The following is an 18,633-nucleotide window of genomic DNA, read 5'->3' as shown; positions in this document are numbered from 1 at the left end:
ATATTCTCAGCATTCTGACAGGTAATATGACCAATCGTAAGAAAAAGCAGTGCCAAATTCCCCCAACATGAAATGATTCAAGTAGAAGCAGCTCTCTGCGTGTGTGTGCGCACGCGTGTGTGTGTGTCGATTACACTGTCTTCCTACTACAACTCAAGTTTGTGTAGATTCTTTTGAGCAGTTATGTGGAAAAGTCTTTACCTTGTGTGAAGTAACAATGAAGTTGAGAAGTTCCTGTAGGAGACTCTCCAAGACAGTGCATAAATGAATGGTGACATTTAGTTGCAGTGTATTTTTTTGGTTTTACTTTAAGATGCTAAATGATACTCCTGAAGGAAGCCATAGCAAGTATTTCATATAACTAAAAAAAGAAAAATACACATATTTATTAATATAGCAACTGAAATAAATGAAGATTGGACATATGTTAAAGGTGCAAGCATAATATTTCCCCTCCCCCCCAACAAGCTTGAATACATGAATTGCTTCTTTTTGTGTTCTATTAAACTATTAGATTCCCCTGCATTATGTTAGACATTAACAGTCTAACATTAACATAATAGCCAGCAGGAGCACAAAAAGACACCACTGATCCACAGGCGTTTTGCTTTTACTGTTTTTCAGCAAAGCATTTATTTTAATAAGGAAAGCCCACACACATTGATATCACTTTTATTTTTCTGCATTTTGACAACAAAAGTGAATGTCATTACAATTTTCTATAGGATGGACACAAATTTTAGCTACTTAGATTACTCAAAAGACAGGTTTGAGAGGAAAAAAATATTAATCTTAACAGAAAGAAAAACTATTGCTTTGCTACCAGTTACCATGTCTATCCCAAAGCTCACAGAAAGAAAAGCTTTTCCCCATGGCTACAGTCTAAGCATTAATGTTGTGCCTATAGCGACAAGGTATAGACTACGTTTAACTAAAGTCCTCAGCTTTTCATAAGTAGCACTTTAAGAGTAAAAAGAGGATTATTGCAATTTTGTACTAAGCAATGAGACCAGTTATCTGTATGCTACAGATTTAAGTACATCAAAATGTATACATTCACGTTAAGTTGTTGCTTACCACTCTTCATTGGTACTAGTGAAGTCAGCTGCTTACAACTAATTACACAATGTAGAGTATTTCAGCATGCTTCCACTGAGACAAATATTCAACTGCATGAAAGTAGTAAATCTCACCTTAAAAGATGAAACGGTAGCAGATAATGCAGCAATGCCCTCTTCATATAAGGATAAGACTTCATATGGAATTTTCACGCTTTGAGAAATACCTCTCTACATGAATATTCACAGATAGTCATACAAAGCTGTGATGGAAAGACCTTGCTTTTAAACAAAAGCTGCTAAATTCAGAATTTAGAATTACTTCAGACAACCACCCTGACATCAAAAGTATTTTAGTAGCAAATTATATTTGATGCAAATTTTATTTTCCACACGTATTGCTAATAAATAAGTTCCTCTAAGACATGTTGCCAATTAATGTTTTCAGCTCCTACACTATTAAGTACTAAAATGAAGTGATACATTTAAAAAATGTTACGCTTAAACAGAGTTACTAATATGATGCTAAGACTTTTACAGAAATGCAAACAAGCTTAGTTCCATTTACTAAAAAATTACAGTAATCTACAGAAAAAGGTTATCACTGTACTCTCCCTACATGCTAAAAGAGATCAAATGCAGTTATACTGTTACTGCAAAAATGTATTTCCCTTTATTACCTGTGTTAAAATCCTCCTCCACTATAATCCAGAGACAGAAGTACAACCTCCTTTCTGTACAAAGAAAAAGCTTAAAGACACAGCTTCACATTTTACTACAATTTTGCCCTTCTCAGCTTCAAACTTTTTGCAAAAACAAATATACAATTTCTCAAAAATGAATTTTTAAGGATGTCCACATTAAAAAAATAAAGCCTACAAAAAGTTCGAGATCTAAAAAAATGTTACTCCTATGGCAATGTGATCTCCAACTAGTCCAAAGTCCAGTTATTGATGTCCATTCATATTATCTTGCTTCATTTATCCAATTTACTAGGTTCCAATCACATTATCTGAAGATAGTCCTTGGGCCGATGAGAGGGCAGGAGAGTTCTCTACAATTAGAAACAGGAGACCAAACAGGGCGAGCCTTTCTGAAAGATACTCATTTGTCACCTTCCCCAGAGGAAAGATTCAGATATCTAGAGAAAGGATTTCCTTGATTTGTTTCCATAGATTGATAGACTGAAAACAAGAAAAGTGAAACAACAACAAAGAGAAGAATTTTTATCCACCGGGGAATAGAGCGTTCTTTTACTGGTGGCTTCTCCGCCTTCATGTCTGTTGCGGTACCATATTTTGGAACATACTTGGAAGAGAAACTTTCCTCCATTCTGAAGTCACTGGGCTCTAGAGGCCGGCTAGCAGCTCCTTTGATGGGTCTACGGCAGCTAGCACTGTCAATTAAAAAAATAATTGACAATGTAAGGGAGCAAGCTAAGCTTTATAGGAAATTTTTAGTACTGCCACTTCCAACCACTGGAGTACCGAAATATATTTCATAGTAACTTATCAGATATAATGCCACACACATAGTGCCCATCTCCCCTTTTCATTCTCTTCTTCCCTCTCAAAAAAAAGGAAAAAAACAGTTCTATTTAAGAATTGCATTTAAATTGTCTTGTCCTTATGTGCAAAGAACACACACACACACACAGTGGCACATATACAAGAATGGCATATATTTAACTACTCATAAATCCAAAACTAGAGAAAAAAATCAAGTGGAAAGAAAATATTACACAGCAGCTAGTTCCAAACATTCTTATAGAATTGCAGATTACACTGAAATAAAAAGCCAACTGGCATGACTGAAATGACTTAAGAGTTTATTTCTTATTGTCTAACCCTTGGGAAACATCTTCCTCCTATATTCTTAAGAGTGACAAGCCAAGGTTTTGTAAAAAAAGTTACAGTAGAAAAAAGCTAAATTATCCATGGGCCTGGAAAATGAATGCTGTTTCATTTTTGTTTAAATACAAAGAAAAGCAGCAGCCCTTCCCAGGTGCTGCCCTTATTCACATTAAGTAGTCCTTAACTGCCACAGGACTATTACTTAGAGAACAAAAGTACTTGAAAAATCTTTGACTGTTGAAGAGGAACACAAAATCTATGTTTCCTTAATCCAAGAGTTAGTCTAGCACGATAAATAAATAAACAAATAAATAAATATTGTTAAATGTTACTACACAGAAAACCTCTTTCCATTCAACTTTCAGTATCCAAAAGCTCCAGTAATAATGACTGCTACAGTACTTCCCTGCCCCGATTTTATATTAAAAGATGCTGTTTTGGCCAACAAAACTATATGCATAAAACAAAAAAGAGCAGCTAGGTGGTCATCCCAACTGCAACTGAGCCAGAATGCAAAACCTGTTGCTTAGAAATCTGGCAAGTTAATCAGAAACACCTCCAAGCCTAAACATGCTTACAAGAACTGATTAAGAAATAACTACCCCCTCCCAATCCCCAAAAAACTCAAGTAATACCTGATTCCTGTAGGTGTTGATACTTCATAAGGGAACATCTCCTTAAGAATATCCCTTTCTACTTGTCTTTCTTCTGTATGAGTTCTCTCCAGCACCTAGAAAAACATGAAGTTATAGGCCTAAAAGACTCAAAACAAAATATTCCTGCAGATGTATCTGTAACCTTAAGCAGGTGCATTTTTTAAGGAAGAAGGACAGTCACCCAGTGGCATTTTAGAGGCTTATTTCATGGGTTTTAAAAATGGGTTTAATCTTTGTTAATAGCATCTTTCTGGTCACTTTTGGTATCATAATGCATTCAGTGTTCTCATTAAGAGAAGGAATATTTTGTATAAATAATGATTACATCTGACATCTAGATGATCAATAGCAACTTAACCAAAACCTCTATCATGGCTGTGCTGAGCAGATCACAGGACTGTCTGTGGCCAACATGATTACAAGAACACTGATGGCAGCCTTTCTCTTCTTGCTGTAACAAACACTGCTCCAGTTAAACACTAACTGGAAAGATTCATGCAACATGAAGTAACAGAACACCAGGTTTTCCCCACACACTTTTGTCTGACATCTAAGTCAGAATTGCAGGCACTCACTTTTTAAATAAAGTAGCCCATTTGATAAAATGGAAAGATCTACTAGTAAAGTAGCCTTCACAAGTGTTAATTCAAGTTTTTCCTTTCATAACTATGTGAAACAATAAGCTCCATCTAAATTAGGCCAAAAAATATTTTGCATAATTTCATACTATCACAGCATTACAAGTAATAAAAAAATATATATATTTGCTTCAGACAGTTTTCCAAGGGACAAATCATTTTGAGAGCTTCAAGAATTATCCTTTCTCAATAACTGACAGGAACCTACTTGCATGCTTTTACAATTCAGACTTTTCATGTAAAATAGTCCCACTATTTGACTTCCTAAATCGAGACAAATTACAGTTCTTCAGGATATGCTGTTTTAGAAGACCAAAACCATATGATCAAGTTCTGCTGTCTTTGAGCTACTAAAACAATTTAAAAGCAAACGTGACATTCTGTATGGGGAAAGAGAGAGCAGCACAGGCAGACATAACACTCCAAAACATACTTGGCTTGAAACAAAGCAAGACATTTTCATTTACAAGTTATAAATCTGGAAGAGGAAGATCGCATAAGTTTACATTCTCTATTTATGTGATGTGATAGCATAGTTCAGTTTGACTAGCATGCCACCCCATCAATGACACCCTCCACCCCTTCTCTTCTGGTCAGTAAACACACAAGAGCCTCTTTCCCAAAGAGTAAGCAAGAGCAATCTAAGTTTAGAGTGTATTTACTTCAGCTGTCATCAGTGGTTTCTTTGGTGTTCTTCTGGGCATGTCTGAGAACTCACTGATTGATAGTGTAGGAGCTGCATGCTTGAAATTTCCGGACACCCTATTGACAACCTGCCGAGATTCAAAATTGTGCAGACTCAGAATTAGCCAAAATACAGGATGGGGAGGGGAAAGACGGGGAAAAGGAGGGAGAAGAACTAAACAATAATATCTTTATGTGCATTGAATATAAGCATGCTAGAAGTTAACTCACAAAGGTTATGTAACAGTATCAAAATAAGCATAGTAAAGCACACTGCTTGGCATTCCAAGTAGCTTCTTTTAATCCATTCAGAAACACACATAAAAAAACCCTATTTAGTTCACAAGAAAACAAAGCTTAAAATCAGATATTCTGCACATAATTAAATAAATGAAAAGATCTAAGTTTTTACAATAGTTCTCTTCAACCCTCCACCCTTAAAAGACACTAGATGAGACCTAGGTGTCTACTAATGAATACAGGAGTGTTTTAAAGAAATTGTTTAAAACAGAGTAATTCTGTCAGTAAATGTATACTACAAAAGAATACCATTTGCATACTTAAAGTATATTTACTAAGCATATTTACTAGGCTCTCGTTGCTTGCCGTCAGTATAGTTTCAGCTATGGGAGTACTCTCTGACATTACAGCATCATCTACTGGCAACTGTGCTACAGCGTCCACCTGTTCATTCAAAAACAGAAGAAAACAATTGAATAAAGTCACCACTGGGACCCAGTAGTGGGGAGGGGAGGAAAAGGTCTATTATAAGCCTCTCATCACCCTTTTCCTTGGTGTTCTTCTTGACACTCTTGTAGACTCCCTAGAAAATGCCTGCAGAGGTCCACTTTTGGAAGATCCACTTGTCCAGAGAGTCTCAGTAATTCCATCTTGAGAATAGGTCTAGTCAAGCATCAAACATATTTATCAAACGCATGAAAAAGCCAAGTCTCAACATCTGATACCCGTAACCGAAAGCCAAGTAGCATGCATATTGCAGAAGCAGTGTGTCTACAATCCAAAGAAAACAAATCTTGGATCCTAGTGCATTCAGTAATGTATGGACAGCTAGATCACTATTGTTGAACACAGACCTTGAGAGCATTATTTTCCTCCAAAGAAATGAGTGTATAATGCCCTATCATAAAAACAGAACTGACAGCCTGCTCATAGTAGCAGAGGGAAAGAGCTTGTTTTCTTGAATACTGCATGTGTCAACTTTCAGTCCCATTATATCATCCATCTACAGACAAAAAAAAAGAATAAACCGAACTATAAGCACATGCTAAAGGCATCACCACAACTCTCTACCTAAGTATGAGTTTCTTTTCACATGTAGAGATAGAACTGGTTTAGACACAGCCATCTGCATTTCTACAGGACCTAATTTCCAAACAGTTTGGAGGGGGGGAAGGAGTAGATATGACTTGGACACGTGTTCTAGTCTAAAAAGCATAATCTTAACTCTGCACGGAAACAAGTTTCATTTCACTATGGGGGTCTTCAAGTGATCAACCTGAAACAGGTTCAACATTGTAAGTCTAAAAAGCATTAGGAACTGTGAAAATTGAATGAATGAAGCATCTAATAGCATCTTGTTTTGAGCTCCCTACCTGTATCTCCAAATTACTCTGACTAAACCAGAAGGTGAGCAACTTTAAGATTCCATATACATGTTCCATGTTACAGCTACTGCATATCCAGCAGAGGGAGCACAAGTGTTTTGCTTTGCTTTCAAGGCACTGAAATGACCTTACCTTAGCTATCGTCTGCCACTTCTGTTTCACGCTTTTATCAGGTGTATGCCACAGAACATGTTAACATTTATATTTCATTTATAATTCAAAGTTGCATATTTTATTACCGGTAAGTCCAGCTATCCAATTAGCCAGAAAAACAAGCAAATGGGAACACAGCACATCCAGAATGGCACTGTACAGTTTCCAAAGGAGAAAGCACACCTACACTGCAGGAGACTCTAGGATTTAGGTGGTCTAGTCCTCTTTCCCCAGTGCCATCCTTCACAAGACCTTAAGCTCACTGTTTTGTTCACTAAGCCCCTATCTAAATGATTTGAAAGGGACATTCAAATACAGTTTCATTCCAACTTTTCCAGTTCACTGTGACCTGGCAAATAATGCACCATCAGCTGAGCTCACATTCATCCAGCACTCTTGCTACCTGACTGATAAGACCCACACAAGTGTTCAGCCCCCAAAGACCCTGCATAGCTGCCTCTTTAAAGCCTTTCTATTTGCACTCTTAAGAGAGCGATATTAATCGGTGCCAAATCCATAGTTAAGAACCAGGTGACATATACAGAATCCTTTCAGTTCTGTGTGTCTGGGCTAAGAATAATGTGACAAGAGCCTAGAAGCAACATGCTGGTCTGCTCATACCACAGTACCAACAAGCTCAGCCCCTGTGCTCCTCAGAGCCTTAGAACCTTTCAGCCAGTGCCACACAGTGAATGTCAGTAGATGCAACTCTAAAGCAAGTACAGTCACCTGACACATTTAGGTGTCATGGTAATATCTGACTCCAGACACACCCCACACACTCCAAAATAAACATGGCCAGTTATCTCTCACCTATCTTTCACCTTAGCAAAATATACAGCTATTTATTTTGGTATATTTGCTACATGAAAACATTTCAGTTTTCTGCTTCCTGAGGTCTACACAGTTGAATCTAACTCTGAAAACATCTTATTTGAGAGTAAACTGCTACTCCTTTAACTACCTGTGTATTACAGATGCAATATTTTGGAGCTTTCCTGTTCTAATTACATATAAAAGGTTGCAAGAGAAAACAGAATGGTGACTGTTACTGTAGTAAAATTGGTTAATAAAGAAAAAAATGACTACTGCATTGATTGAATACTAATCAAAAATGCCACAGAAATATCAGAGAGGGTGGCTGTGTCTGGAAGAAGTAGCTATAATCATCTAGGTATGTTCCAAAGAATTATGAAGCTTAATTTATTGATGGCCAAATTTATTAAATACTCCAACCATACTGAAGCTGACAGGAACTTCCAGATGAATGACAATTTAGAAAAATGTAATTCTTATCATTTAAGAATCCTAAAGAGTAAGATGCCCATTATAAAAACTACCTTGCATGGAAGTTGCTTGAATAAGTAAAAGACTATGTTCTGGGAACCATGTAATTTGGAAGAAGTTAAGTCAGTTTAGTTTGCACTCCTAAGAATCGTAGAATCCTTGAGGTTGGAAGGGACCTCTAGAGATCATCTAGTCCAACCCCCCTGCACAGGCAGGGTCATTCCGCAACCTCTCTCAGCAGCCTGTTCCAGGGCTCTGTCACCCTCACTGTTAAAACTCATTGATACTGTAATGATATCAGTAATCTAACTGGGCAGTGGGCTACTCAGTGACCCTGTCACGTAAGGACAGATGAACTAATTCCAATATTCAGTCAGCACTTCCAAGATTTAAGGTGCTTCTGCAAGATTCCTCCTTCAAGGAGACAAGGGAACTAATAACTCTGTATGTAAGTTAAGGACAAAGAGTGAGACTTGAATAGCTAGCATGTAAGAGCAATCTTTTCAACAACTTAGAAGTATGCTCCAAGTACCACTGCCACCGATATGGATGAAGGGCACAGGTAGGAAAGGGAGATGTATCTATTTTTCTCCAGTCTTCCTTTGAGAAATTGAGTAACTTTTGCTGTTGTTTACAGGTACACAGTAACGACATCCATTCTTTTCACTTAAACTACCAGGTCTCCAAAACTTAACTGTTAAGTTTCCTTAGAGTTTCCTAGAGCTAGCAAACCCATACACTTTTCAATATTAGAGAAAAAGCAGCTATAGAGTTAGTTCACTTTTTTTTATGCTGTTAATAAAGCAAGCTTAAAAAAAAATCACTTGCTCTGAAGAACAGAGTCCACTTAGTCAAATTTGATTATATTAAAAGGTGATTAGTGAGTACAGTTGCAGTTAGTAGCTATTCTAGAAGGCACTACAATAAACATACCTGGTTGTGCTCAACAACTCTTCTCTGTTTGAGCCCTACTGGAGCTTTTGTCTTGGCTTTTAGTGGTTCTCTCTTCTCAAGCCTCAGCTCGGTCTTTGGATCTAGAAACAAAGAAAATCACCATTACTCTGACAGTTGAAAACACCAAAATAATTCAAGAACCTGCTTGTCTTTTTATCTCAAGCTTTCATGTAATCTACAATATTACTGGTGGTTGTATTAATGTAAACCAACCTGTACTTTAATAGAATTCGTTTTAAGAGATAATATTACATTGTTATGGATAAATATTTCTGGTCATGGGAATAAAAGCTTCCTACTCAAAACATCTACATTTTCAGTTTTGTTTCCTTCAAGCATAGGTACTCCTTTCTGATTCAAAGGAAGAGCAAGTGGTCAGCAGTCATATTACTAGTAAGATGATGCATTATCCATCACACCCTTTTAAAACTCTAATAGCATTACACCAGGAGATTTAAACTTTAGTTATTAAAGTCTCTTAGCTTCTTACACAGGTATGTACAACCTGATGCCTCTCCCTCTCTCCTCCTAACTCTCAAACCCTCAGTTTCAAACCAAGCACAAATATACAAAGGAGATTTTAAGTACCCAAATCTAATGTCCAGGGAAGTTTTTGACATAACACAAAAGCAAAAAAAAAAAAAAAAAAAATCCAGACATACATACATACACACACAAAAATATCTACATTTTAAGTCTACACTCTCATCTCCCCTCCAACAACCCATCCTAAACCAACTCCAAAAGAAATATAGCATAAAAGGGATCAAGTCCTGTACAAAAGGTTTTATTCACTTTTAGTGTCTGATCATGCCTCTCTAGATTTTAGAATTTCTTCTACTGCAGCTACTATTGATATAACAGAACAGTTCACACTCAAGCTCCACCTCAGCCTCACCTTCCTCATTGTCGCTGTACTGGTCGGAATCGTTATTTCCATTCTGCCTGGTGTTCTCGGCAGATGAGGTGACTGTGGGGGGAGGCACAGCAGACTTCAGCTCTGGACCATGCTCCATCAGCTTCAAAAGCTTCTTCTCATAAAGTTTCCTGGTAGTAGCTGCAAAAAGGAAGGATACACACTAAAGCCATGGCTTCCTGACTTAACTGCTAGATCTTTGCTCTTATTTCTTGGGAATCTGCAAGAGTCAACACCTATGCTATGTTTTCAGGCAGCTTCCATTAGAATCCTTCTACCCCTGTACCCAGTCTCCACCCATTGTGACTTTTTACCCCTTCCCATCCTCACAGTTTGACCTTTGCCGTGTTAGCAAATTCAGTCATCTTCCAAAATGAAACTCCTTTTAAAAAAAGTGGCAGTCTCTCACAAGATGGCCTCTATACCCTCTAAAGAACTAGGTCTTGATCAATCATCTCCAAGTTCATGGATCCTTCCAGCAAACTGTATAGGTTTTTGAAATTTTCAGAAGACTCATTCAAATGCTATCCAGCAGAAACTGGCAGAATGAGAAGTCATGAATACTGTTTGTGTAGAAGTGTGACTCTAGATAGCCTGCACCTCTGGCATTTCCATTCACTCAGTATGTGGAGTATACTCCACATCATCAGGAGAAATATCAGCATGCTACAGGAAGCAGTCATCTCCCAAAGAGTTGTGAAATCAAGGTACCAATGTGGTATAAAATCTGAGAGATGAGGAGCTAAGCCCCCATCACAGGAGGCTGCCTAAGACAAGAGGCTAAGCTGGGTACTGGGCCTCTCCCTAGCTCATCTGGTGCCGTTAGCTAGAACACAAGGTAAAGCACAAGATTCAAGGGATCATAAAGTAATAATATAATAAAGTAATAAGTAAAGCAAAACATTACTTCACAGTGCAGTAAGCAGCACTCCGGCAAAGTTCCCTCAATTCAGGTCCCAGATCTCAAACTCTGTATCAGAAGGCTGTATTACCCCAGAACTGAACTTTAGCAGTTACACAACTTCAGAATGGAAGTTGGAATATGTCCAGCTGGCACAGAACACAACAGGAGCAAACTGAACTTGCCTACACAGCACTGCTTCAAGTCTTTTCTGTGCAAGTAGTCTAATGAAAAAAGTATAGATGGAAAACAAAATTGCCACAGCATTGGTACTAAACTTAATAAGCAGTCATATCAGAGATGCTCAGAGTACTCAGAGCTGAAGTTTAGAGATACATAAAATAACTTATGTATACACATGCAATATATCTACATACACTATCTCTAGTTCAGTTGACCTACCTACAATTGGGCCAGGATTTATCCCATATTTTGTAAGCTGCTCTTGAAGATCTTCATTGCTGAGCTCTGTTACATCTAGGTTATCCTTCTCCTCTGGCCGGGGTTTGTCAGTTTTCTTTGTGGCTTTCTGCATGGGAGAGAAAAAAAAAAAGATTCTAGTTAATACAGAAAACACATGTCTCTTCTGAGATCACAGGAAGAAATGAAAGTCCTAACTATAAAAGAAGAAAAATTTCACTCTCTTCTGCGATACCACAGTAAAGCCTATGTGAAGCACTTAAACTATTGTGCTCCAATAAGCAAATGCACGTTTCATACTTCTAAAATGGAATACCCATTACAAGCCTCCTAGTACGAAAGGTCTCATCACTTACTCTGACTGTGTTTAAATTTAAACTTTAAAAATGCAACACGTAGGATTTTTTTTCCTATGACTGCAGAGATAAGGCCTTCGAAATTTCTTCAGAAATTTTCTGGACTACACCTGAAATCCAAACAAAGGATCATGCCTGTACGCTGAGACAGTAATGACAAATCCCTTCCCACAAGTGACAAGTTTGACACCAGTAAAACACTTTTTTAAAATACCAAAAGGGCTTGCCATTACTACTGTAAACTACAAAATATGTTCCATTTGCATTTCTTCTTCCACCACCTAGCAGGTCAGTCCTTCTTCCTCCAACAATACTTAACACTATCCACATCCTCATGGAGCTCCCACTGCTCCCTCTCTTATCCTACTGCTATCTACATGATTCTATTTAACTACAAATAGCATGTGGAAAAGAAAACTAAGATCATCCTCAATTATTCACAATCCTGCCCGTCTGCTCAGGTTGCTGCTATTGTAGCTCTGCAGATCCTAAACTCAACTGGCAGCACTACCAGAACAGTTGGCAATGCACTACCATCATCTACAGATTGTCATCAACACGATCTGCCAAGATGCTATTCCTGAACTAGCAGTTTCCGCTAGTTCAGGAGTGATCCAAGCGGAGTGATCATAACATTTGTTCAACTTGGGAAGCCTACAAGAGACATTTCACAGCTCCAAGGTCTGCAAGAAGATGAGAAGACAGAAGAAATATGCTTAGCAAATCGCTCACTTCCAGCTAAGAACAATTTTGACACAGATATGACTTATTTCAAAGTGGTATCTCACAGTCATAGGATATAAACAGGTACAAAGGCATACACCTAATTATATCCCAGCTTGGTTGCCCAGAAAAGCAAGATACTTATAGTTTCAAACACAAATGACAGTTCCTCAATACTAACATCCCTCCTGGTTCCTTTTAGCAATAGAAGGCTGCAGAATGATGGCAGAAGACTGGCCACTATGAGTCAACAGTAGTCTGCCACAGGAATAGGTCAATATTTAATTACAATGCAAGTCTGGTCCCGTCCCGAAACCCTAATACTTTAAAGCTAAACAAGGATTATACAAAGTTCTCAAATAAAAGTGGCTATTATATAGTTTTTCTATAAATCTATAAATTTGCTTTCTATAAATCCATAAAATAAATTTTCTTTAACTCCTGGATTGAGACCAGTATAATGCGCTTAAACAAAATTAGCTGTTGAATAGCAACAAAAGTCTCCAGGAATTCATGCTGCTTTTAATGAAACAGACTCCAAGAAGTCCAAAGAAAAGAATATGATCACTGAATTGTCTTATTTATACTTCACGTAATCAATCACTCCTCTATTGCCTTATCGTAAGCACCTAGTTTTTGAAACAACTAAAACCAAGCATTCACTACGTACCAGCCAACAAACCTATAGCTATACCAGACTTTTACACTCTGTTTACTTTTGAATCTGTTGATCATATTTAAGATAACCCATGCTGATCCACTGATTACCTACCTGTGAGACCTTCAACTTCTACTTCTGAATATCTGCTGTCCTTGAAGTTCAAGCAAGTAACTTCATCTGTACAGGTAATAAGTGACTATTTAAAACACTCACTAGAGCACAGGTTCAGTCTCTAGTAACTTATAGAAAGAAGAAATTAATATCTCAGATGTGGCAATGACAGCATGAAGCTCTGGAACAACACTAGCATAACAGTAGGGATTCTTTAAACTCTAAGGCACCACCTCACTTGGTGTGTCATCACAGCTTATCCACAAGACTAGACAGTGAAACAGACCAGAGACCTGGCTTTAAAATGTGTCTTTGCAAATGAAGAAAAAACAGTATATATATATATATATATATATATGTAATTATATTTTTTTTTGGGGGGGGGGGGTCTAGTTACAATGTAGAACAAGGATCACTTCTGTTACTGAGCTAAAGTTGTCTTATTGTAGTGCGGAGGTGAAACATTTTAAATTGTAGTGAATGCTAAGATTTGCCAAGTAAAGTGGTATAGCTCACTTAGCCTTATAAACTCATATATTCTTTAACATTCTCCCCAGATCAATAAATCCCTGTCTGAATATCTTGCAAGCTCAACCATAACCAGCAGCATGCCTATATATAATTTTTGCCATATTTCCATAGTCACTGACATTTGCTAGAAATCAAACTAGCACATGAAAGAGGATCTGCATGCTTAACACTTGAGAGAGGTCTGTTCATACCACATAGGTGGTAGTTTTACGGTGACATCTGTCCGGTTTAGTTTCGGACAGCTACAACCCAGTCTTTCAAGCCCATATTGAACTGAATCATAAGCAGAGGCCTCCCATGCAGCATTCTCAGTTCTAAAGCAATAGGAAGCCAAAACCACAGGAGAAGCTCACCACAAACACAGAGAGCTGACATGGCTCCATTGAAAAAAAAAAAAAAAAAAAAAAAAAAAAAGGTGTTACCTCTCATTAATTAAGGAGGAGGAGAAAGTGCAAAGTCATGAGAATTCAAACCTGGAAGCCATCCTTCACCTCGCCTCTGATCTTCCTGCTGAATGGGAATCCAGAAGCCACAGACCAGGTTGGTACAGGCTTTCTGCTATGTTTACTAGCTCAGCACTCCAAACACAAACAGAACTCAGGTAACATACTGAAGAAACCATTAAGAATTAAAATGAAAAACTGGAGAACATTACACAAAAGAAACCTTTTTCTAAACCCAACAGTTGAACAGCACCTACGCTACGATACTTGAAGGCTTTAATCCTAAACAGGTGCAGCTGCATCAACAGCAGCAGAGAGGCTCAGGGCTTCTTTACTCTCCCTCTGAATGAGGTTAAGACAGGCTAAGAAAGCCCAAATTGTGCCAACAGAAAGCACTTCCGATCTCCAGTTCGTACAATGACAACAAATACCTCTTTCTATAATGGTGGGGAAAGAGATAAGGAATTACATGGCTTAAGTATCAATAATAGACTTATACTTTGAAATACAGGATCTGTATTCCCCCTGTATTTTTCACTCACTCATACACAAACATTCTCTGCAGGAGAACTGTCCTTTTTCAAGCCTGCTGAACTTTCTGACTTCAAATGGCTTAGGAAAAAAGCTAATTACAGAAGTTACATGACAGACAAAATAAACAGTGGAAAATTACGCATAATTCAGAGATGCTAGCACCTTTCATCCTCAATTACCAAGGTCATTATGTTCTCCAAATGCCTAACTTGAAATTTCCAGCCCTCCCTTCCCCCTGCTCCTCCTTCAAATTTTATCTAATGAAGTGAATGCATCTGCTCTGTGAATGCTGCACATCTGAGAGAGGTGAAGAGTTGTTTCCAGAGAATTTGATGAAACTGAAAATTCAGAACAAAAAGCAAGACAAGGAACCAAACTAACAGATGGTCCCGTGGCTCAGTCAACCAGATGCTGACAAGGAGATCTGGCTCGTGCACGTGTCCTTGCTGAGCAGCTGACAGGCAGTGCTAGACTAAACTACTACAACAGGACATTTGGGTCTGCTTTATTAGAACATGACTGCTATTACACCAGCACATTAATATGGAGCATTATAAGCTCAAGAGTCTAGAACTGCAGAAAGTCAGACATTGCAATGGAAAATTTAGCCACACAAAAGCTGGCCTGAAGTGGGAATTACTCAGTCACCTCATCCCACAAAGGTGGGAAACTATATTCTTCATTGTTTGAACAGTTGACCACAATTCAGAGAGTCAACCATGCAGCCCACATTGAATCAATTTTCTTCCTTTACTGAGTAACACACATCTTATAATCTTTGTTTTGCACTCTCTCATCTATTTTAGCATCCAGTTTCACCTTCTGCACATCCAGTCTTCATAAATTTCCAGTTTTACTATTACCTTACCTCCTCCAATAGTGGAGAGGTTGAGATCATACAGATATAGCAGCTGCTGCTATCACTACTATTACACTACTCACACCACAGAAAGCCAAGCATAGTTTATTTACTCTACAGTTTAAAAAAAAAAAAAAAAAAAAAAAAGAAAAGAAAAAAGGCTATCTTTAGTTGATAAACCTCTTCTGCAAAGTCTCAAATAGTCTTTTCAATTTCAGGAGTCTTGCCATTTTCACACTGGGAAATGAGGAGACCCTAATGGACCTTTCCAAATCACAACCCTAGATGTCCAAAACATCAATTTTCAAGAAAAAATCCAGAAGTATATGAAATGCACCAAGAAGCTGAGTCACATGAAACTAAGCATTTTGAACAACTGTGTAAAAAAAATGCTATTTTTGGTGTACACTTTAAAATAACGCCTTTTAAGAGATAAAGTGCCCTTCCATAGTTTTCCCTTGAGTTACTTACCCTGGACTGGAGAAGATGGCACTCCAGGCAGTATTATCAGGCCAAGGGCCAACTAGGCAAGCAGATTTTGAAGAGGCTAAACTAGGCTACTCTCCTGGTAGATGCTGTGGCAACAGTGAGGTGGGTTTTTTTTTTTTTTTTTTTTTTTTTTTTTTTTTTTGGGGGGGGTGATTGAGACTACTAAGCATGTCAGCATTTAGAAAAGTATACACATTTGAAAAGATACTTTCCTACTCTCAAAAAACATTAAATGTTATTCCAAATATATTTAAGCTACACATTTGACAGCATTCTAAGTCACCTCATGCTTATTAGTCTGTATATTATGTGATAGTTTATTTTTCTTGTTATTTCACATTACAAAGCAACTAGTGTGTAACTCCACACTACAAAACAAAGTCTGAGTTCCAGAGGGAGTAGATAGGATACATCTATATTATTTCAGTGAGTTTTTTTGACCCTCAGGTGCCCAAGATTGCTAAACGCTGAAGAGATTGTGGTTCCAAAGCATGACACTTGGCCTGACACCAGTATCTCAACAGGATCAAAACCCCTTTAAAGTCTTGCCTGCTCACACCTACACGTTAGTCATCTTGTACCTTCATTACTACATCAGAACAAAACCTTAAAAGGTCAAAGTTAGACCAAACATATAGAAACACAGACAGCATCACTATGGAAGCAACACTTGTAGTCATACCACAATACACAAACTTTACATCACTAGCACATTGTTTTCATTTGTTTCAAGAATGATAGGCTGGGTGTAGTATTGACAGAAAGGTGCTGGAACAGTGAAGGGCTTAAAAGACCCACCCATTTGTGATAAAAGAACAACAGTTAAGGAGTTTTTCTTTTGCTTCACTGCTACGCAAATTTCATCTGAGGAAAATGTGCCTGTCACAGCATTATCAAATGCCCAGAACCGAAAGAGAGCCTTAATTTTAACCTGTCTGCTCTGCCCAGTGTCAAAACAACAACTTTTAGCACCCAGGGACCCAGTTAAGTCTTAGTCCCCTGCCAGGGGCGGCAACACGGGTGCGTTCAGACATAAGAAACACGTTCCAAGGGATGCTCCACTCCAAGGCCAGGGCAAAGGAGCCCGACTCGCACTTGCTCCCTGCGCGCTCCCGAGGCGGCCGGGGGCTCCCGTGACGCGCGGCCCCCGCGCGGCGGGGCTGGCGCCGCGGACCCGCCCCGCGCGGCTCCGCAGCTCCGGCCTTCTCCTGGGCAGCGCCCCGGGATAAGGAACAAGCACAAAGTGCCGAACAGAAGACTGAGTCTCTCTCGTGCAGCCCTCTCTAGTCGCAGGTGAGCAGTTTAGTCGTCTCTCCGCCCCAAGAGCGGTTCTGGCCCTTTTCCACTCCTCCCTCTCTGCATAGGGCACCCATCGCAAATAATGAGGGCTCATCCTTCCCTCCTGGGATTTTAAAAAAGTGCACAGAATTAAGCTGTGTCCAAAGGGACACCAAAAATCCGGAGTCACAGAAAGCAGTGGCCAAGGACCATCTGAAATGCAAAATCATACAGTGCACTTCCAAATGCTTTTACAAGTTAATACTAGCCTTGATTGAGTCATCTTCAAGAGACTTTTGCAATTTTCAAATTAAATAGCATTCAAATTTGAGTGATATAGAAATCACAGAACAGAAATATTAATTTACAAAAAAAGCCACAAAAGATATTGATTTGTCTCTAGAACACCAAAAATACTTGATTAAATAGTTTACTGCCTAAAAAAATGAAGTAGCTGGTTGCATTTTTCTCTCAATATACACAAGCCAGTGCTATCATTTTTCAGTTATGCGCGTAATATTCAGAAAAAAATGAAGCTAATACAGTAGTGCACTTCTGTTACTCACAGCTTAGCCTAAAAACAGAACAAAAACAATGTTACTATGCCTATACAAGTTACAAAGAAGTTTATTTTCACATGTATCCACTGTAGACTTTTTTGATATTAAAAAAATGCATAAAACAAGTACAAAACAAACAAACAAAACACCACAAGCATGCACAGAGTGCTGCAAGTCCCATTTTCCTTTCCCTATATTCCTAGTTTCCTCTTATAGAGGCTCAGAGACAGACAACAAAGCAACTAATCATGTTGCTCCCTTACTTCACCTCCGTACCAGAGCCGCGCTCCAGCGCGGGCCAGGCCTCCTTGACACCTCCTCTCCCTTACAGAGGTTTCCGGAGGCCTGTATGTTGCTGGGAGGACAGCAAGTCCAAGGGCTGTTGTGCCAAGAGGCACCGACAGGTTCAACAGCTAACCAAGCTACAAGCAGGTTCAGAAGGGCCTACGCTGCCTACAACCAGGCTGAAGGGTGGAGAGCAAGAGGGTGACAAGAGAAGCCAAAGCCACCAAAAGCCAACTGTGCTACTATATCTGAAGTGTTGCATTAAGGAGAAGGTACCAGGGGCTGATACCCAGCACTAGCACAACTAGCACAAAGCCCTGCAAATATTATCAACAGAAGTGCAAGAGTACCACCCATTCCGTAAACAATAAAAAGTCACCCATAACTGCTTAAGTTAACTCACTGGGGAAACCAGGTCTAGGGACTTCAGATGGTGAGACAAGCTCTAATTCAAGCTTATTCTCTTTTACCTGAGGGCACCTTAAATTGCTACAGTCTGATCCCTGAGTTAAAGAAGTGCCTAGTTCACAATAAGCTTTCTCCACATAAGAGTATCAGAATTAGGCACGCATTAAAAAGACGTAAGTAATTTGGCTTAAAACCTCTTCCTTTTTAGTCACACTTTTTAGTTTCTTAAACCTGGACAGTTCCTAAATAA

At 38.7% G+C, this 18,633-nt stretch overlaps 1 protein-coding gene across 1 annotated transcript; it reads right to left on the bottom strand.

Moving 5' to 3' along the window:
* Nucleotides 1-807: 807 nt before the first annotated feature.
* TMPO (thymopoietin) lies at nucleotides 808-11,260 on the bottom strand. Its single transcript, XM_026053479.1, has 8 exons — nucleotides 11,128-11,260; nucleotides 9,807-9,965; nucleotides 8,888-8,988; nucleotides 5,673-5,792; nucleotides 5,478-5,573; nucleotides 4,868-4,978; nucleotides 3,547-3,641; nucleotides 808-2,454 (listed from the first exon to the last, which is right to left on the bottom strand). Exons 1-8 carry the CDS (start codon nucleotides 11,258-11,260, stop codon nucleotides 2,163-2,165), a joined length of 1,107 nt encoding a protein of 368 aa, XP_025909264.1. The 3' UTR covers nucleotides 808-2,162.
* Between the last annotated feature and the right edge of the window lie 7,373 nt (nucleotides 11,261-18,633).

This window comes from Nothoprocta perdicaria, unplaced genomic scaffold (assembly GCF_003342845.1).
Source record: "Nothoprocta perdicaria isolate Ctin4 unplaced genomic scaffold, notPer1 scaffold_116, whole genome shotgun sequence".
Taxonomy (NCBI): domain Eukaryota; kingdom Metazoa; phylum Chordata; class Aves; order Tinamiformes; family Tinamidae; genus Nothoprocta; species Nothoprocta perdicaria.
This window is presented reverse-complemented; position numbering and strand designations above follow the sequence as displayed.

What these genes read in the sequence shown, in the direction of transcription:
- TMPO (XM_026053479.1), bottom strand. Translation starts at nt 11,260, where the DNA reads ATGCAGAAAGCCACAAAGAAAACTGACAAACCCCGGCCAGAGGAGAAG. An exon ending in CGGCAAGCAACGAGAGCCTA is followed by an intron (nt 4,979 to 5,477) that starts GTAAATATGCTT and finishes GAATCTCGGCAG; the next exon opens with GTTGTCAATAGGGTGTCCGG. An exon ending in AACCACTGATGACAGCTGAA is followed by an intron (nt 3,642 to 4,867) that starts GTAAATACACTC and finishes ATGTTTTTCTAG; the next exon opens with GTGCTGGAGAGAACTCATAC.